Source organism: Opisthocomus hoazin, chromosome 1 (genome assembly GCF_030867145.1).
Source record: "Opisthocomus hoazin isolate bOpiHoa1 chromosome 1, bOpiHoa1.hap1, whole genome shotgun sequence".
Classification (NCBI taxonomy): Eukaryota; Metazoa; Chordata; class Aves; order Opisthocomiformes; family Opisthocomidae; genus Opisthocomus; species Opisthocomus hoazin.
This window is the reverse complement of record NC_134414.1, coordinates 62,699,837-62,721,170: the sequence shown is the minus strand read 5'-3', so window position 1 is coordinate 62,721,170 and position 21,334 is coordinate 62,699,837. Positions and strand designations below refer to the sequence as shown.

Genomic DNA, 21,334 nt, shown 5'->3' with positions numbered 1-21,334 from the left:
AGTATGGAAATTCTGACACTGGGGTCACTTAAATTAGTGCTGGTGACTATTCAAGTCTCGATTCTCCTGTCTTAATTCAATTTGAGATAAAGCCCACCAAAGTCAACTGGAATTAAAAGATCTGATATTGGGCCCCAACATAATTAAATAGTAAGTAATATCAACATGCTTCTCCTCCATGTACATTATGTTAAAAAAACCATAATCAGGGTCGCAGCAGATCTTTATTAATGCTTGAAACCTGCCCAACAGAAGCATTTTTACTCATTTTTATGGCTATGTAGATAAGATGGAACCTTTAGTGTTTCAAAAACGCAAACAATGTTTATTTGTTGCTCATAAGTAATTCATGGACCCAACAATATCCAACAAAACTTCTTCATTTTTAACAGATTTCTTAATGAGCATCATTTTACAGAAAACCACCAACAAATAAATATATGAAAACAATTGGTTTTGACATCACAATGGTTAAACACATTAAATAATTCATTAAATTGTGCTTTACATCAACAAAAATCCCTAGGTCTATGAACTATCTTGTAAATAGGAATAAAAGTAGATATGTTACTCACAATACAATCTCTTAGTAGCAGAGTTCACACACATTATTGCACATAAACAGAAGGAAAATTCCTAAAGAATAAAGTAATTTACAGACTATTAAATTACCCTTTCATCTTAAATATGGCAACTGATGGGAACTCTTAATTTTTTTTCACTTCCAACATTTATTTGAAATCATAGAGCTAGTGATATGGCCAAGAAGAAAGCCAAGGAAATTGTAGGCTATGGAACCCATTTCCTTCCACAAAATATCAACAAAGAAAGTATTACAAGAACCAAACTGAAAGAAGTGTTTCAGTGCAAACTGGGTACCTTTTCCGAGTATGCTTTTGCCACAGGTAGGGAGGATACAGTAATCTACTCCAGCAGAATGACTTTATTGTGATTGTTCGTCTCGTACAGGGTAGTCTCCACCAGCCTGGAAACAAGATAATCCTTATCTCAGACAAAAAAAAAAAAAAAAAAAAAATTGCACAGATATCAGGGGAACAGCAGCAGAGAGAAAAAAAAAGTGTCAATGAGACAAATTCTATAACATCAGCACTGATACCTGATACAAGAGGGCAGGTGGGAAAGAAGAACCCACCAGCACAGAAGGAAGCATGTGCTAACGGGAAGGCCATCTGGAGAAACCTCCCGCTTTAGTAGTGGATGACAAATCTGAAACACCTCCAGATGCAAAGGTGATGTGATCTGCCACTTGGTTTGGTTGAATGGATATGCTGCAGTTAGGAAGGTTGTCTCTGGATCTGACTTCCATCACTTTTTTGTTCTCTACTCCTGTTTTTAGTGAACGGCAAGTAACTACCGCATATTGGGTAGAAGCCGTAGCAAGGCTATCGCAGCCTCACTGTTAACACAACTTCAGTGAAGAATACCCAGCATCAGAAACGGTGGTTTTTTCTTTCCCCATGGTGAGAACAGTTCTTATTGTTAGCACTGATGAGTGGGGAAGAGAGGACAAATTTTCATCCCTTAATAAAGTATGGCCCATAGGCAACAGGCTGAGTTCTTGGACTAGACACTGAATTACCAGGAACCAGTTTTAATGACACAGCATGTTTCTCTGTCTGCTCCAAGCCTACAGTGAATTACACTGGAACAGGCAGCCAGTGCTGAGGACCTGATGGGAGAGATTAGCAAGTACATCTCCATTACAGAAGAATGAGATTTGTTTCAGCACCACAGCAGCAGAAGCCAAATTGCCTTGTTTAAGCAAAAAAATAATGCCAGGAAGATGGACAGAAATCCTATAGCGTTGCTGCTTAAGAAGGTTTTGAAAGAAACACACTGTGCTCAGATCTTATACAAGCCCGTGTAATTACAGTGAAGTCCGTGCTGTCAAGAGCAACGAAAACCTGGAGTAACAGAGATATGAACCAAAGCTTTTATTTTGCTTTTGCGTTACATTATTTCGGGCGCAACGCCCAAGGGGTAAAAAGCTGCAAGCCTGTGTCTTAGAAGTCAGCCTGAAAGTATTTCCAGACTGTTTTATTTGTCATGTGCCAGGAGATTCTGCTAAGCACTGTTGGCGCAGCAAGTTCCCTGGATCTGCTGCTGGATTTGGGGAAGCAGGTGCCAGGTCCTTCAGTCCCATGGGCAAGGTCTCGACCGCCGGCTGCCCCCCACCTCAACTGCTCCTGCAGAACCAGGGCTATCTGCTACACAGGCTCCCAGGGAAAAAAAAAACAACAAACCCACTTCAATTTTAACTAAATCCCAAGCCTTAAGGCAAATTCCCTTAACGGAGATGCTACAGCACATTAGCAGCTCTTCAGGACCCTAATCTTGGCTCCTGGGAAATGACTCATGAAAAGGTTAGGCATGGCATTCAGGTATTGCCAAACTATTAAAGCTACTGTAAACCACCCAAAGACTGCTTTGATTTTCCTCATTAGGCTTTGTTTTGTGTCAGGCAGAAGGGATAGCCTGGAGAAGGGCTGGTGTGCTTAGACAGCTCAGACTGATACTTACAGTCACTGGTGAGGCTGCAGGGAACAATTTCTGAGCTCCCTTTCCTCTCCCCTGAAAAGGTAACGCTGCATTTTCTAAATGAAGAATGAGGCCCCCACAGCCTCGAGCAGTGTGGAGAGGTGGCCTGCTGGGGAAAGAGACAGGGACACAAGGAAGGGGACCCTGCTTTTGTGCTCAGGAGGAAAAAGAAGGGATGCTTTACGGCAAGAGACAGGCTGGGACTGATTCTACTTCCTCGCTTCTCTTCCTCCTTAACGTGAATTTGGCCTTACATCTTTGCCCTCATGCACCCTGCCTCCTGCCAGCCCTGCCTCTCCCGCATGCCCTGCACCACTGCCCGCCATGCCTCTGCCTCTCTGCCCATGGGGTCCTTCTGGGCCCCCCCAGCATCCCCAGCTCCCTGCGCTCATGGGAGCAAGCAGCACTCCTGCAAATCCCGGATGCAGCGCATCAGGTGCCAAAGGCATCCTTCCCCTCTCTTGCTGCGGGGTCTGCGGCACAGGAGGAGATGCAGCATCGGGCCCCGGTACAGGGAGATGCAGCAGATCCCCGCCATCCCTGCCTCACCAGCCAGCAAGCTCCTTCCCTCTGCAGGGCCAGGGCCAGCCCAGCCTGGAGCGCCGGTGATGGCGGACAAGACAGCAGCTCACTGCCAATTAATAATGTGCGATAATACCGGGTCAGGCTTAGCTCTTCATGGCCTCGCCGCCCTGCAGCCAGGACACGCAGAGTGAGCTTCAGTCCTGGGCTGTAAACATGTCAATTTAGATCTCTGAAGGTAGTTTTCCATATGTGAGTGAGGTGTCTGAGCGCCTTTTCCAGGCGACAGCGATCCAAGCAGTACCGTCCAGGGAATGTGCACAGCTCCTCGTTCTTCACTAAGGCAGACATCCCACGCTTGGCCAGGAGAATAACGATCTGCAGTCCTGTGTTCTTCCTTCTGAATGCGGAGGTGGAAGGAGATGCACATGATCCACCAGCAGAACGGGTATTACAGACCAAAAAACACGTCTACTCACCCCAAACATAGCACATTGATAATCAGGCATAAAGCAGCATATTGATAATAAACTACATTGATAATCAAGCATCACCCTGGTAGCCTTCTTCACTTCTTAATAGCCGTTATGACATTCCATCTTTAATGTATCATTGTATGCATTAACTCTCAACAGGATCGTTAGATCATATTTTTGATATTGTGCATAGATAAGCAGCAATAGCATTGTCAGAAGAAAAGAAGATACAGCATGCACTGAAAAACACCAGACTCAGAAATGAAGGGACAAATTTTCAGATTCAGCCTCTTTTTTCCTGTAACACATTATTTTTTTACTGACTGGATAAAAACCTTGAATTTTGAAAACAAATGAGAAATGTGCATCCACATCAGGTACTCTGGTATCTCTAATTAGTAAATCTGTAAGGTAAAAGCCATTCATGCATGCAAGAATATACTTTCAGCATCTTGATTTAGCAGCCACGTTGAGGCACTTAGAGAAATTTCCTCCTAATGCTTTACATTTATGCTAGAAGAAGAAGGAAAAAAACTCTCTCAAAAGATCTGTGGTGCACAGGACCCCCTTTAAAATGTCACTATTATGAATGGAACAACATAAAATCTTGGAATAAATAGATGCGTTTTAGCCACAAGAAAGTAACACGTGGCGGAAGAACCCATTGAATTTTTTTCTAGACAAGGAAGAAAAACAGATATAGATCTCTCATCATGAAAACAACAAATTTACAAAGAATCTTCATACAGAGTAATAAATATCAAGACTTTCCACATATCCATTATGTATCCTATAAAAACAAAAGCTGATTCTTTTTCTAGCCACTACTGTAGTTAGAGAGAAAACCAATTTAAATTGTATTCACTTGGCATCAATGTATTTTAATAGACAATATCATAAACCTGCCTACCTCCATAGACAGTGTATCTCCAGGCTTTTACAGCAAATCTGGAAAATGTCACACTAATATTTAAGCTTTTCCTGCTCTCTCTCTCCTCTTCCCTGTAGTTTGCTTGGCCTCTCTTCACCTTTTGTGAATGCGAAGGCTGATTTCATTGCCTCCAGCCAGGTAATCTCCGTGACATGTGCCCATCTGCCGCGTGGATCTCATTTGTCAAGGCTTTCCCCTTCCACACGCACCCAGAAAGATGGCTGCTACCTGGCTGGGTTTGGCACTCCCAACATCTGCGAAGAAATAAGCTAAACACCCCCACCACCCACCCCTTCCATCGCTTCACTTATAAATCATCTCTGACTGCTGGCTAACAGAACAGAAGAAGCGAAGCCCCAATCCCACATTCCCTAAGTCTTTTTGAATCACCTCAGCAAATTCTTCCCTTAATCAAAACACAGCATGCGGATGTTTGAAGGGCAATATGCTCTTCTCCATTGCCTTCACTGGAAAGCCACACAGTGCTACAGTTGCAAAGGACAGGATGAAATAAACCAGCTCTCACGGCACAGAGGAACCTGAACACATTTTTTTTTTCAATTTTTCATTGAAGTCTGCACAAGTTTTGGTAGCTCAGATTGTATAGGGCACTGTTAACGAAAAGGCTATAGCTCTCTCTTCAACCCATCCTCATAGCTTTGGGCTTTGAAGGAAGTATTTTTGGACAGGAATCTATTCTACTGTCATTTAATAACACTAATCAATACCTACTGAGAAAAAAATACATTCTCCTCACTGGCAGAAACCAAGAAAAGCTGAGACAAGGAGGGGTAGTTGTCAGATGGGGTCTTGTTTACCGAAGTGGTAGGCCTTCCTTGGTTAATTCCCAGGCAGCCAAGTTGTACAAACTCTCTGATCCTCTCATCAGGTAGTCAAGACGGAGGAGCATCACCACCTCGCTACCTGACTGTTATAATCTTCGGTAACAGCTACTTCTGCTGCCTCTTCCCTTGACCACTGGTGAGCTCTCTGTTCTCGCAGCAGCCGCCGCTCCTCTCGCCTCTTTAGCCGGTTCTTCTGATGCTCCTCTTGCTTGGAGAACTGGAAGCGCTGCAGGAACAGGTCCTTCGCGTATTCGTAAAGCTGCATGTCCAAGAAATTCAGCTCCTCTATCCGTTGCCGCACATCCTCATCAATGTCCACATTGGAGGCCCGTGTAACGTTGAATTGGGTGAATGGGGAAATGAATTTCAGGTTGAATGTCCTCTCAAAGAGATACTGCGTTTTCCTCTGAAATTCCGTGAGGCCAAAGAAGGCCATGTTTTTCAGATTGTTCTTGGCGCTTTGGAGAAGAATCATATTTCTCTCGCTCTCATTCATAAAAGTCAAGTTGTAGCATCCCACCAGGCTGAGGTCTGCCAGCATGCGCACCTGGCGGTTGTTGGCCAAGTTGTAGCTACAATCCATGAATTCCTGTAAGCTGACTCCAGACCAGTCATCTCCTTCGTAACAGGTAGGCAGCTCGTCTGGCGTCGGGCTTCTTCCATCGCACATATGAAGGGAAGTTTTCCACGTAGCACCCCTCTGGACATGCTTCCATTCACTCAAGTACCGTGACACCGGATCCCTCAGCATCGTGATGTAATAGAAGTTCCTGAAACATATCATTAAGCACAGTTTTAAGATTCAGTGGATTTCACTTTTCTGTTCTCCAGTAAAACGACTACCAGCCACCGCCACCTCCTCCTTCACTTTTTCCTGCATAATGTAGGCTCTTTAAGTGACTACTTCTGAGACAGTAAAAAGCTTAAAGCTTCATAAATACTGTGAGTAAAATACAAGGTAAATTGGGAGAAAGAGAGAGATGAAAGGAAACAAGCAGCTATCAGAGAAATGGAATTACTTTGACCTGTCAACTGTTCAGTTGTAGTTACTTTATGTACAAGTCAATTAAATGGAGTGTACTCCCCTCTGCTTTGAAATGCTAACCTTCAGTAATATCAGAAACAGCGGGAAAAGAGTTTTATAGAATCTTGCCACTTCTCTTCTGGACTGAGGGATGCATGTTGCACAAGATGCACAAGATGATAATCCATACAGCGCTTGGTCAGAACAGAAGAGAAGCATGAGCAATTTCACGTGGATGCTGCAAGAGCTAAACATAACACCATGTGGAAGACTGTCACGAGCCACCTACTTAAGAAGAACCCTATTATTAAATGGGTTGGAGTGAAGATAATGAGAGATCCAAAATCTATTCATAGAATTAACTTAATTTTAGACAAGTGCTTGATTGAAATTTGTTATAATTGTGTAGTACAAAAGTGTTTGTTGATATAAAGATTATCATTATTCAACCTCACCTGTCAAGAATACAAAAGAGACACCAAGAAATATGGATTTGAAATACAGCAAATAACTGCAGAACTCACATTGTCAGTTCATCTTTTAGCTATTGAATTCAGTTTGTACATCTATTTATGGCAATCTGAAATGGACTGCAATTGAGTGCACTTCAAGCAGGCTTTCACAGATTGAGGATTTTTACTGAGAAATGTTTTATTCAATAACAACTCACCTGAATTACAGGGTGATACCATAAAGACAGAGCAAACCCCAAATACTTATGGTTTCTGTCAGATGGAATAACCAGCAGAAGATTCCTGACTAAAATTAACACATGGTCTGGTACAAAAATAGGCTCATGAGTTTGCATGACTCATCTGACTGCAAACAATACATTAATAAATCATGAGCCCGAAGATTTGTTAAGAAAAGTCTGATCTCAGTACTCTTTTTTAAGCCTAGAGAAGTATGAAGCAAGTACGCAGCAGGTAAGCTTGCTGCAGACATGCTACCCTGTAAGCAAACCAATACTTTGTGAGGGTCATCTCACACAAGAACTAGCTCCAGTTAAATGAAAAATCTTAAAATTGCCACCAATCACTGAGACAATTACCTTTATTTTTCAGATATCACCCATTTTCTGCCACTAAAAAATCCCCGTAACTTCTTCATAAACCTCAGGTTTCTCATAAAAAACAGGTATTTCCCCACAGATTCCTAAGAATGCAGATATATTCCCCAGTGCAGACAAAGCAGAAGGAAACAGGGCTGAATGCTTTGTTCTTATTAATTCTGAGTTCTCCACCTATGGGATCTAGAATATATTTTCTGGAATAAGGTTATGAGGCCAAACAACGGACTATGTTCTGCCACAGAATCATTTCTTGAACTGCTATCTAATGGAAATAACTCTCTCAAGAATTATTTCACAGCAGAAGGGTTACAGGTAGAAGGATATAAACCAGGGAATGACATGGATGTATTTTCATTATCACTTGTATTGGGAGCCATGATTTGTGTTAGCATTAGATGATACTCTGAAGGACGGTATTTCCCAAATCATTTGGAGCTTGGGTTTTCTGGCAGCTGCTCACACATGGCCAAACGGCACTTCAGCTGTTTTGATCCACTTCAGTTACTTACACAGCCCACATCAATGGTGAGCCCAAGGACCACGCAATCATTCATAGACAGATATTTCTAAAATCCCTTTTCTACTCCTGCAGAGTGGGAAGGACAAGAAATCCTCCTGTGTGCTCTGCAGTACAGCTACACTGCGAAAAGCACTGTCTTTAAGCACTTCAAGTACAGCTTTCCCTTCTCAAATTGGATGCTCATCTCGTCTTGGCTGTACCTTGCGTGCATGAGAGCACATTAAGAATCGCTTTCCAGCTAACAGGACAAAAAGTGGAGGCATTTCACAAGTATTGTGTAGATAAAGCAGCCCAACTCTCAAACGCCCATCAGCTCTGAGTGGAAGACACTGCTGTTGCAACATCCAGCAGGCATCGACAGGGTTGTGACAGAAAGTGACTGAAGCTCCAAGGGAGCAGAAATTAAATAAAACGGACAAAGATTCAGAGGCAGTTGCCAACATCTACGTTGACAGAGACTTGGCTTAGTCCTTGTATTGCTGCCCCTCCCCTCTTTGGATAATTTTAGATGTTGATATGTGGTAACAGACAGGTTTAAAAGTGGCTCTTAACAATTATTTATACCTCTAATAATAGTTCTGCCTTTCCTCACCCATCTCCAGCAGTCCCAGTCAGGCATGACTCAGAGCAACAACAATTAACAAAAATACCTCCTTTGCATCAATCATTTCCATTTCATCCCTGGATATGTAAATGTGTTTCATGTGCAATAAACAGGAGCACAAAGCAAATGCAGGGAAATGAGAACAGCGCGTCTTTGTACAACATCCGCAGCTTCCCTTCTGCAGACTGGGCAAGAAACTTTCGCCAGTCTGTTACTGCTCCTCCTTCTGACTACCTGACTTCTGCATCGGTGTTCACTATCCTGACTAATTTGCTTTTGGTTTGTGCATCTCTCAGAGTATTGCCTTCTTGTGTTATCAACTGCATGGCTGCTTCATCTGGCAGACAACCTTTAACAGCAGTCTGACGCACATTTACTTTCCGAGGCACTAATGAGTGCAGCCATCCCCTCTACATTCAGTTTACATCCTTCTGTTTAACCTTCTGTTGGTGACTCTGCGTCACCCTTTTAACCAGTCTGAGGTTGGAAGACCTGAAGGTTCCTTCCACCTGATCCCGGGCACTGTCCAGCTGACACTGTTACAATGCTACACAGAGGACCGGGGGATGCTGCGCAGCAGTTGTGGCACAGTTTTTTCTTTCAGGATGTCATGTCTCTAGAACAATGATATAAGTAAAGATACATAGGTCATGCACATTTGTTTCAGTTGGAAAATGATAAAAATTATCTTAGGAAATTGTTCTCAAATGTTGACGTTTATGGATTAAATACAGCAGCATTTCAGAGCTCTTGGTGCCAAATACATAATGTTCAATCACACTAGGAACGGCTGAGGAGTGGGCTCATAATAAAGAAAAGAAGTTGTTCATTAAAATATGAACCTGGGGATAGTGGTCTCCCCTTTCTTCACTGTGTCAGTGAAATAAGCAGCAAGTCAGCTGTATACTGAAGATGCTTGAGCCACTCTGAATCCAGACGCGCACTTGTTCTCGCTGGTGTAAATGACCCCCTTGTGTCACTCATGCTCACGCTTACATGGCTACATTAAACTCTACAGCCACCCACTGTGGCAAATACCCAGCAAGGAATTAAGTAATAGCTTCTGTTACCCTGTTTGACAAAGCAAACTCATCACAGACTTATTGGCTTCATTTCAATGGACTCCCATCATTGATTACTCAAACTGCTGTCACAGGCAGCCTCAGCGCCTAAAGGCTAGCCAGGCAGAACACGCTGGCATGTCAGTGAGAAGATGTTTTACATAAAACATTCCAAATTAATTAAAGCCCATACAAATTATATCTATAGCCATAACTATATAATTTGTATCTATACCTATATCTATATCAGCATGTGTGTGTATGTGCATGTGTAAAAATCTGGCCATAAGCTGTAGTTGTCAATGAAACAAAAATCATAGTAAATGCATAATGGGTATTTGACAACGAATCTTGTGACTGTCTATATAAACATGTAGACATGTACAAACACTTCAGATGACATTTCAAACAACACAACACCAGCCCACTAGTTACGATGTTAGCTCCTCCTGAAAGGAAACATCGTACAACTTCTCCAGATTAAACAACCTCCCTTTGAGCATAATGTACCAAAATTAAGTAGCCACTATGGGACAGTTGATTTTTTGGACAGATGTTAAGCACCATGACGGTCACGGCGAGGGCCTGATGATCCATGCAAGGGCCCAAACAAGCACCGGTGTGAAGCACGGACTGCACTAGAATTAAAAAGCACTCGGGAATTCAGAAGGCTCTAGTCCCACTCGCGTGAAATCCAGTCTCTTCATTAGCATTAGGCAAAGAAAACCTTTCATTAATAGAACAGCTAAAACGAACTTCTAGCTATAACCTAAGGATGTATTTCTTTCACATTATAAGGTATTTTAATATAAAGACTCTAATCTTACATTAATCCTTCAATAGTATTGCCCTGGTTTAGAAATTAATTTCAGAGGAGCAGACTCTGATGTTAGTGGAGGTGACCCCAAACCAGGGAATTCTGCCTCTTCTATCGCCATGGAACAGACATCCTGGCTGAGGGAGATTTACTAAATATGGGAAGGATCACCGCACATCGAGAACAAAAACATCCTGTAGGGCCTCCTGGGGAAGAGGGATGAATGGCATCTCCTCCATCTCTCCTGCTCTTGTGTGGAGCAGTGGCACAAGGAGACCTCACGCAGAACTCGAGGCTCAGAGAGGAGCAGAAACAAGCGATTCCCCCTTCTATCAGAGCGTGAGGCAGGACCTGGCGTGCAGAGAGTGATGAGCTTCATAAAAGGAGAACAGTGCACTCATAGCAGCTGATGCAGACAGAGAAATATTTGAGGTGGAGAAAAATTGTCCCTGGAGAATATTTTGGAAGACACTAACAGACAGAAGAAAGAAGAACCGAAAGGACTGAAAAACCGAGGTGCATCATAAAACCACTCACGTTCTGGTTCTTCCTGAGAGCAGGGAAAATAAAAGCCCTGGTCAAGTTTACGACCCACGTTGAGACAAGAAGTTAGCATCTTCAGTCCTACAAGTGAGTGTGCTCCTGAGGAAAAGTCTGAAACACCCAGCAAAAGCCAGCCTGGCAGCACGCTTCTGCTAACGACAGAGGTTGTGGCAAGATGCAGGGTAAAGAAGGATCTGCATTATGTGAACAAAAGCCTCATGCTTTCCAGTTTTATCCTGAAGCCCAAGTTCTCAGAGGCAGTACCAGAGCTAGCCACCAACCAGCAACCTCTCTTCAACCAAAATATCATCAGTATGGGTAATGGTGAAGAGAAGAGGGTAAACAGATGAAACAAAAGTAAGGATAATGCAATACATGAACAATTGGGGAATAAGAACATGCAACAAGGATGGTGGGCAGAGGCAGAAAGCAGAGAAACATTGTTGGGCTGATCCAAACTGCTCAAAGTCATCCTAGCGCAATGCAGGTTTACCAGCTCACGGCTGGCAGCACTGTTGCACAGCACGTCACTGCATCTATGCTGTGCTTAATTTACAGATATATGCTGTGCTTAATTTACAGATAATCTGCCCAACGTGACAAGAACCGACTGTATACTTCTTCTTCAGTACAACAGCACTGTAACGAGAAAGCTATGAAACACTGCATGAACTACATGCATGTCCATCTGGCTGCAGGAAGCATCACACAGCTCATCCACCAAGCCACATAGATCGACTCTAGCTAGCCCACAAACTTTTGCAAAGATGATGAGGCAACAGCACACAGGTTTCTTAAGCTTAGCATCTGTCCCAGGATGCTAGACCACTGTGATGGGAATGGTTTTCTAAGACACCCTTTACAAAATTTTGTGACCTTAATACTATCAGCTGTCCTCTCGGGTTTTCATGGGTTTCTTTACAGATCTTTTACTGAAAGAACAGCAGTCACCATTAGGAAGTCAATGTTTATTCACTCTTACCACGTACATCATCCATTCGGCATGTAGGAAAAACACTTAACTGACTGTTTTGTCAGAGGATCTGAGCACCCACCACTTCTACTGTTTTTAACTGTGATGTTGGCACTGTGCTTACTGAAAACAGTGGCTGTAATGTCCTGCAGACACTCAGTTACTCCACATTGAAAGAGAACTTGCCATTGACTTCAGCAGAATTAAATAAAAAAAATATAACTTGTATTTTGAGATGCAAAATTATAAAATTTTAGATATGTCTCATTATTCCTCTGGGATGTTGTCCCACGGCTTTGACTCCAACCAGAAGAAAACCCGGCTACTGTTTCCTATTTCCAAATAGGCCACAAGCTTCTGTTGGTTACCTGCCCCTTTCGCTATCCCATTGACACATAAAATCTGTATATGTCCTAAATCTGTAGGACATGCCTGCTCAGAGAAGGGTCTGGATACTACTTCCAGGGTAAGACATCCAAATACAGTGGTGTACATACAAGCTACTTGTCTAAGCAACCTCTGAAGCCTGTGGGGAGCTGCTCAGCAGAGGCAGTGGTGTGTGTCTGGAGAGTGACAGAGTTGGCCAAAGGCAGGTGCCACCTCTGGCATGAGCTGTACTGCTTCAGAGGCTCCCCACGCACTGCGTACCTTGACCACAGCAGGATCTTGGATACCTGCTAATCCGGTGATGTCTGCATTGTAGGCATCTACATACAGGTCTCTCCATCCGTAAGGTGAGCCCCACGCCGGGAGTCAAAGGCTCCCTGCCTGCACAGACGTATTCACGCAGCGCAAGCTTCAGGCCAACCTCGAAAACTAACCAGTAACATCACTTTTTGTAAAGGGTGAGAAGTTTACAGAGAACCTCCATTTCATGACTTTTCGTACCTATGATACCGATACACCAGTCACGTGAGGATATCTCCTTCTAAGCATGTTTTTAGAGCTGGAGCATTCCCGAAGTAAACAGAAGTTTGAAGTAAGTTGTTTATTATTTCACATAAATCTCCAAACCAGCAGTTAGAAAACCAGCCTACCATAATTTTGTTGTCCTTGCTGATGTATCAGTATGTCGGTGAGACAGGGGGAGGGCTTGGAGTCAGACAGCTGGGATTGTGTTTCTGGTTTCAGGCAAGAGAAATGTGCTGTTTGGGCCCTGGGAAGCACTTAGAAAATGGGGAAACCTCACATTTCGTTGCATGCTAGGAGGAATGCTCCCTGTCACCAACTTCAGTTTCTTTTACATTAATCTGTTGCTCTAGGATTCATTATAAAAGTCACGATTTTTCTGTGCAGAAATTGCAAGCCCCCCCTTTTTTTAAAATATCCTCTGAAATATCAGATTAAATTCTGTATCCATGCTATCAGAAAAACCTCAGGAAAGCTTTACAGCACTATTTTATTTTTTTTTGCATCGCTGTTGATCAGAAGACTAGTGTCCCACACCTGATTAAAAATAACAGATGAGAAAGAGCGTCTTCAGAGATCACTCACTCTCTGACATCAAACAACTTTTAACAGCAGGAAATTTAGGGTAATCCAGAGGGTAGAAGAAAGAGTGAACAAGTGAACCTGTGGCAACACAAATGCTGCATGTAGATTAGGAATTTTTCCACCTAAAGAGTCTAACTTTCCTTGAAGTGAAGCTAGGGTAAGTTCAATAATGTTGTAGAGCTATACGAGGATATGAGAAAAGTGAGATACTAGGTAAGCTATTTAAACTCTGGTTTAGATTTCTATTATATATAAAAAAGATTACTTTCAAAACCCAGCACTGCATCTGTACTGCAAACAATGGGAAACAACACATTCGTGGAAACTCTAGTTATTCTTCTTTTTTTTTGTCATTACTTCAGGAATGAAGACAACTGGCCTGGGACTATGCAAACTGACAACTTTCTTTTAAAACACTGTAGGCTTTTGGAGTTAGGACCTGTGATTTCATCATTTTTTAAAGTAATGAATAACCATTAAAATAATAATCACATTTTTTACATATCCCATTGCCACACGCCCTTCAAAATCATCAGTGAAAATGGTTCTGAGGACCTGCTGCTGCAAAAGGAAACTGGGAGTGCTGAGACTTTTTTCCTTGACATAGGAGAATACATATTTGTGAGGATGCAGATTTCACTGAAGTATTTCAAAGACAAGTCAAAGACCTTAGGTGGGGATCAAACAGCAGCCTTCCAGCACCTAAGAGGAGGTCAGTGAGAAGACAGAGCCAGGCTCTTCAATCACGTGCATGGCAGGATAATCAGAGACAACAGCCATAAACTGAAAAAGGGGAGGATACACAGAAAATAATTTTCACTATAAGAATAATTAAGCACTGGGAAAGGTTTCCCCAGAGAAGATGTATGCCCTCCATCCTTGGAGGTTTTGAAGACCCATTGGATAGAGCCCTGAGCAGCCCCATCTGCGCTCAGTGGTCACCTTGTTCTGAGCAGGGAGTTGGCCTAGAGACCTCCTGAGGTCCCTTCCCACCCCAGGGGTTCTGCAATTCTGCATTACAGCTCACAGTCTTCTGTCACCAAATGTACAGTCCTGTCAGAAAACACATCAAACCAGAACAAACTCGCCAACTAGATCACACCCGTTGTCCCTTGCTCTGTCCTGGCTACCCAAGACAGAGTACAGCGATCATGCTTTGCCTTTTACAGGACTGGGATTTTTTGCACATGATTTCAACTAGGGCTGTAACACTCTGAATCAGCATACCCTGAATTATTGAGCAACTTCATGAATATTTATTTCAGTGATGCTTTGTTCAATATAGAGTCTCTAGAAATCAGAGAGGACAGTGCAGCAGCTACATGTCCCTAAAGGAATTAATTCTGTTCACACGTATCAAGTCTGGATCTTGAACAGCTCCAAGACTAATGAAATGATGTAGCTACCCGTGGTTTTAATCCCAGTATTTTAGAGAGTGCACATGAATAGCATATGAATATGTCTGAGCTTTCTGAGCTAATACATGTTTTTCCTACGTGTTGCCTTTAAGATTTATGCATAAATTTTCAAACACAGAGCATAAAGTTAGGCATCTAACTCTATATTTAAATCTGCAGATAAACTCAGCCTCATAGCCAGTGAAGAAAATACACAGGAGTAAGAGCTAAGGATGCTCAGGTACCCAGAAAACATGATCTGCTGATTTATTTAGCAAAAGACGGCTCTGAGAGCCATCAGTGCGCCCTTCCCTGCCAGCACAGGTAACAGCACTCTGTTATCCCCTTCATAAAACACCCTAGCCCCTTTTGAAATACCATTTACATGCCATTGCTTCCATTGATAAGAGCTTGTGAAGGTTGCTTTTCACGGTTAGGAACATGAGTCGCATTCCCAGACCAAACCCGGTCCTGGACTATTTACATCTAGCTGTTCCTGGTTAACACTGCGAATACATAAAGAGGATTTAGAAATGTAGCATTAGAGAAGCAGAAATGGCATGTAAGTTGGAAATCAGAGAGCAATAGCACCTCTCTGCTTTCATTTTATGAAGCTGAACTAGTTGTTATCATCTCTTCACATCAGACAAGCCAGAAGTGACCATGATGCGGTCCCCGAAAACCCTTGGCTCACGCTCAGCTTGCTTTACTCAGAGATGCACCCTGAGATTTCCAACATCTCAGTTTCCCATGCTAGCTTTTGATAGGAGGCTCATAAAAGTGAGACGTGCTGAAAGCTCCTGAGATGGGTTCTTTGACCATCCAAGCAGTCCTTCCTGGCATTTGGACTTGCATGACTTCACATTTCACTATACATGGCAAGAACTGGGCAAATTTCACACGAGGCCTCACGGGTGCCTTGTACAACAAATACTTCTTACCTCCACTGGCAATGTATTCTCTGATATGCCCTCACACTGCATTCGTTTTCTTATGGGGCCACATAGCTCTGGAAACTCATACTCGTGTTACTGGCTAGTAACTGGCTAGTATACACAAGTCTTTCTGCTCCCCCATTTCAGCTGATAAGCATTCCGTTGATAGAGGAAATCTGTTTCTGCTAGCCTCAATGCATGATCTTGCATTTTGCGCTACCAAACTTCATTCCACTTCCTCTGCTGAAATCCTGAAGGTCATCAAGCAAATTCCATTAACATACTTCAGCTTTTTGTGCCAGCATTGTTAATGAAAACATGAAATAGGAACAGGCTAAGACCAGCCCCAAGGAAATTCATTAATAACTTTCCTTTAAGCCAGAAAGTTCCTGTTTCAGCACATCCCACTTTGTTACAAGCTTCTTGTCCACAAGAAAATTCTTATGCTCAGAATCACAGAATCACAGAATGGTAGGGGTTGGAAGGGACCTCTGTGGGTCATCTAGTCCAACCCTCCTGCCGAAGCAGGGTCACCTACAGCAGGCTGCGCAGGACCTTGTCCAGGCAGGTCTTGAGTATCTCCAGAGAAGGAGACTCCACAACCTCCCTGGGCAGCCTGTTCCAGTGCTCCGTCACCCTCAGAGGGAAGAAGTTCTTCTTCATGTTCAGACGGAACTTCCCGTGCTTCAGTTTGTGCCCATTGCCCCTTGTCCTGTTGCTGGGCACCACTGAAAAGAGTTTGGCCCCATCCTCCTGACACCCACCCTTCAGATATTTGTAAGTATATATTAGGTCCCCTCTCAGCCTTCTCTTCTTCAGGCTGAACAAGCCCAGCTCCCTCAGCCTCTCCTCGTAGGAGAGATGCTCCAGTCCCCTCACCATCCTTGTAGCCCTCCGCTGGACTCTCTCCAGTAGCTCCTCATCTTTCTTGAACTGGGGAGCCCAGAACTGGACACAGTACTCCAGATGAAGCCTCACTAGGGCAGTGTAAGGGGAAGGAGAACCTCTCTCGACCTGCTGGCCACACTCTTCTTGATGCATCCCAGGATCCCATTGGCTTTCTTGGCAGCCAGGGCACACTGCTGGCTCATGGTTAACCTGTCGTCCACTAGGACATCCAGGTCCCTCTCCACAGAGCTGCTCTCCAGCAGGTCCGCCGCAAGCCTGTACTGATGCATAGGGTTGTTCCTCCCCAGGTGCAGGACCCTGCATTTGCCTTTGTTGAACCTCATCAGGTTCCTCTCTGCCCAACTTTCCAGCCTGTCCAGGTCACGCTGAATGGCAGCACAGCCTTCTGGTGTATCTACCACTCCTCCCAGTTTGGTGTCATCAGCAAACTTGCTGAGGGTACATTCTAACTCTTCATCCAGGTCATTGATGAAGAAGTTAAACAAGGCTGGGTCCAGTACTGACCCCTGAGGGACAACCCTCTGAGTTCTGTCATTCAGCCAGTTCTCAATCCACTTCACCGACCACTCATCTAGCCCATACTTCCTGAGCTTCCCTAGGAGGATATTATGGGAGACTGTGTCGAAAGCCTTGCTGAAGTCTAGGTAGACAACATCCACGGCTCTCCCTTCGTCTACCCAGCCAGTCATGTCATCGTAGAAAGCTATCAGATTGGTCAGGCATGATTTCCCCTTGGTGAATCCATGCTAACTACTCCTGATAACCTTCTTTTCCTCCACTTGCTTATTGATGACCTCCAGGATAAGCTGCTCCATCACCTTTCCCGGGATGGAGGTGAGGCTGACTGGCCTGTAGTTCCCTGGGTCCTCCTTCTTGCCCTTTTTGAAGATTGGAGTGACACCGGCCTTTCTCCAGTCCTCGGGCACCTCTCCTGTCCTCCAGGACCTCTCAAAGATGATGGAGAGTGGCTCAGCAATGACATCCGCCAGCTCCCTCAGCACTCGTGGGTGCATTCCATCAGGGCCCATGGATTTGTGGACATCCAGATCGCTTAAGCGATCCCTCACACAGTCCTCCTCGACCAAGGGAAAGTCGTCCTCTCTGTAGGCTTCTTCTCTTACCTCCGGGGCCTGGGATTCCTGAGGGCCTGCCTTGGCACTGAAGACTGAAGCAAAGAAAGCATTCAGTAGGTCTGCCTTCTGTGCATCCTCCGTCACCAGGACACCCGCCTCATTCAGCAGCGGCCCCACATTGTCCCTAGCCTTCCTTTTGCTGCTGATGTAGTTGAAGAAGCCCTTCTTGTTGTTTTTGACATCCCCTGCCAGCTTCAATTCCAGGTGGGCTTTGGTCTTCCTCGTCGCATCCCTGCACACTCTGACCACATTCCTGTACTCTTCCCAAGTGGCCTGCCCCTCTTTCCACATTCCATGGACCTTTCTCTTCCACCTGAGCTCCGCTAGAAGCTCCTTCTTTAACCATGCAGGTCTCCTGCCTCCTTTGCTCCATTTCTTTCTCAGGGGGATGCACCGCTCCTGAGCATGGAGTAAGTGACGTTTAAAGAGCGACCAGCATTCTTGGACCCCCCTGCCTTCGAGAGCCCTGGCCCACGGGATTCCTCCCAGTAGCTCCTTGAAGAGGCCAAAGTTAGCCCTCCTGAGGTCCAAGGTTTTGATCCTGCTTATCGCCCTGCTTCCTCCATGCAGGATCCTGAGGCTCAGCCTCACATTTTCTGCCTTGTACAATAACTTCACAGATGTTGCTCTGTTGAATGCTTTATCGAAGGTAAATTTCCCTTCTCCTGTCAGAGACAGATGCTGGGTATTTACATGTCTCAGCCCAAAGGCTGAGCATGGTGGCCCCAGTTTTGCCACGTGTGAGAACACAGAGAATGGTGAAGATGGGGAAATGGCAATTTATTTGAGAGCGAAGAGGTCTGGAATAGAAATGTACAGATTAGGCAATTTGATGGAAAAAAAATTCTGCCACTTTCCATCAAATAACCTTGCTACAAATTGTAAATCATTTCTTGATGAGACACAAATCTAACAAAGTTCCCTCCAGAGATTTGTGTTCTTTGCCTAAATTATGTCAAGCTCAGTTGTTTTACATGTTCTTTAAATTGCTGAAAGAAGTGAAGTAGTCAGAGCCTCGCTGAAAGAAATATAAATATAAAATGCAATAATAAATCAAATAATGAGAATTTGGTTGTTCTATCAAGCACATGCATAACAAAAACCTTGTACCTTGTAAGAAACGGTGTGTGAGCATACATAGGAGGAAATACTATTCAAAGCAATACATACACATAGTGTCTTACAAGATTCTTTAAAGATACTCTAATGCAAGACCATGCACACCTTTGTGCCAGAGAGAATAATAAATCCTTTGTGGCCAGGACTGGCAAAGGAGGAACCCATTCCTCACATTGCCCCCATTCCATCTCATCCCTATTGTGCACACATCATTGCTGATGTCTCAAAAGAACCGTGAAAATCTGGGGCACATGTGACATCTTTACTCAAAAATGTTGTTTCTCCTGTCTCTGCCTTTGCTATACTACTGCACAGAAGAGAAAATGAAATAAGGATGTATTTGCACTACTGCGTTACTGGCCTCCTCCCAGAGCAGCCGCTCGCCCCAGCTCGGGCAGGCAGTGCTGAATCTGCCTTGCTCAGACAGATGTTACGAGTACGGGGGAGACAAGCCAAGGGGATGACCTGCAGCATCAGGCAGCAGCAGAAAACGAGGGCTGGCCGGAGGAAAGAAAGGTGATGACAGGTAAGGGGCAAGAGCAGAGCAAACCTGGAGACAGAGCCGCAAGCAGGACCTGCAGTTGGAGCTTGTTTTGCCAACTCAGCTTCCAAGGGTTGCAGAAACCTGGTTGGGAAGGGACCCTCTCTGATAAGGTCTGATGCCTATAATGACGGGTAATGGTTTAGCACAAAAGGATCCATGAAACATCCTTTATGAACACAGGGCAAGCCACAAAACCTTCCCCGCCGTCAGCCTGCAGCCTCTGAGCAGCTGGCAGCAAGGTTAGAGCAGGTCCCTGTTTCAGGAGGAGTCTCCCCGGAGCAGGTTGCTGCCAGGGTGACCGAGCTGGCAGCTCCAGCTGCCCTCAGCGCACACTCCTCCAGCTCCCATGCAAAGAGGTGGGGACGCGGAACTCCCACCTACTCAGTAACTTAAACAACATAAGGCCTTTTGTAACAGTCATAGAGAAAAAAAACGTACATACTTTCACGCAGAATTATGAGAGATCTGTTATCACAAGAGTCCTGGCCCCCTACAAGAATACACCTGATTGGAAAAATTCAATTTCAAAGAACCCCTGAAAAGGCAAATAAAATGTAGCCAGACCCTTAAATCTTCTGGCGCTGATATTTCTCCAGTCAGATTTTGTTAGGTCTGACACAGAGCAAAAATATTTATGTTAAATTCAACTACAAGGTGTATGTTCATCCTCCTCCTTGTTTCTGAAGGAGCTGTTGTTACACTATTTTATTCTCTGGCTAGGTAAGAGAAGCAGCAAGGACGTCTCCAGTGTTGCTCTGTAGCTGACTTCACTGGAAACCAAGTTTGTGCTGCAAGTGGCACGAATCCAGGCTCCTTCGCTAACCCAGCTGCCTCCGATTCCCAAGTAATAGCTCAGTTGCAGACACTCTCTTCCAAATCTGGGATGCTCAGATGAAAGCTCTGTGCGATTTTTCACTGCAACTCATTTTGAATCAGTACAGTAATTCTGCTCAATTAATAAAGTAATTAACAATAAAATGGCCCAGTAATCGAAATCCCTTTGAAAGTACATCAATTTATTCTCTCTAAGCTTTGCCTCAAGTCTTTATTAATTCTGACATGAAGCATAATGACCATAAATTATAAATGATCATCACAAAATCCAGGCATTACAACCACTTTCTTGTCCTACATGCTGAGTTTCTAAAACGTGTGGGTTTGGTAATAACTTCTGAGATTTGCCTCCCATAGGGTAAACAATATGACAATATGGATATTAAAGAGTTTCAGGTGATTCTACTGATGAAAATATCGCAAGAGTGGTCTTTCCTATCCATTCATTGAAACAATTCACAAAAGCTAAGGACATTGCTCAGCTGTCAGGCAAATCTGTCCTAATATTCCTCTTCTTGTGATGTAACTGCACAGTTTTTCTTGTAAACCATTAAGCAAACTGACGATGGGTATTTCAAGTTAATTCTTATAAGACAGACCACTGACTTCCCATTTTACACTGCACTTTGTGTTTCCACTAAAATACTTGACAGCATCTAATCAAACCCAGAAATGTTTGTTATGGATAATACAACTCAAAGCTATAAGCAAAATTGCCATCTTCCCCTCCATCGACCTCCTAACAGATTTCTTTCCATGTCAGTTCAGACTATGTGGACTGTGTGTACATACATATTCTATATATAATTATATATATATAATATAGATAATCTCCACAAGAGGGCCCTCTTATCTTCCCCAAGTCTTAGCTAAAGCTTAACTCACTTTCCAAAAATTTATGTGATAAAGCTTTTGTCTACAGACACTATGGTATCTCAGAACAAAGTTTTTACTAACTAGAACTGAGTTTATGATAGAATTTTATACAACAAAAAATGAAATTTGAAAGGGAATCAGTTTTT

At 43.7% G+C, this 21,334-nt stretch overlaps 1 protein-coding gene across 1 annotated transcript in view; it reads right to left on the bottom strand.

Moving 5' to 3' along the window:
* Positions 1 to 228: 228 nt before the first annotated feature.
* Positions 229 to 21,334, bottom strand: part of HS6ST3 (heparan sulfate 6-O-sulfotransferase 3) — a 323,738-nt gene continuing 302,632 nt past the window's right edge. Inside the window, exon 2 of the mRNA XM_075423890.1 lies at positions 229 to 6,103. Coding sequence (XP_075280005.1) covers positions 5,398 to 6,103 — 706 coding nt within the window. The 3' untranslated portion in view covers positions 229 to 5,397. The remainder of the gene's footprint in view (positions 6,104 to 21,334) is intronic.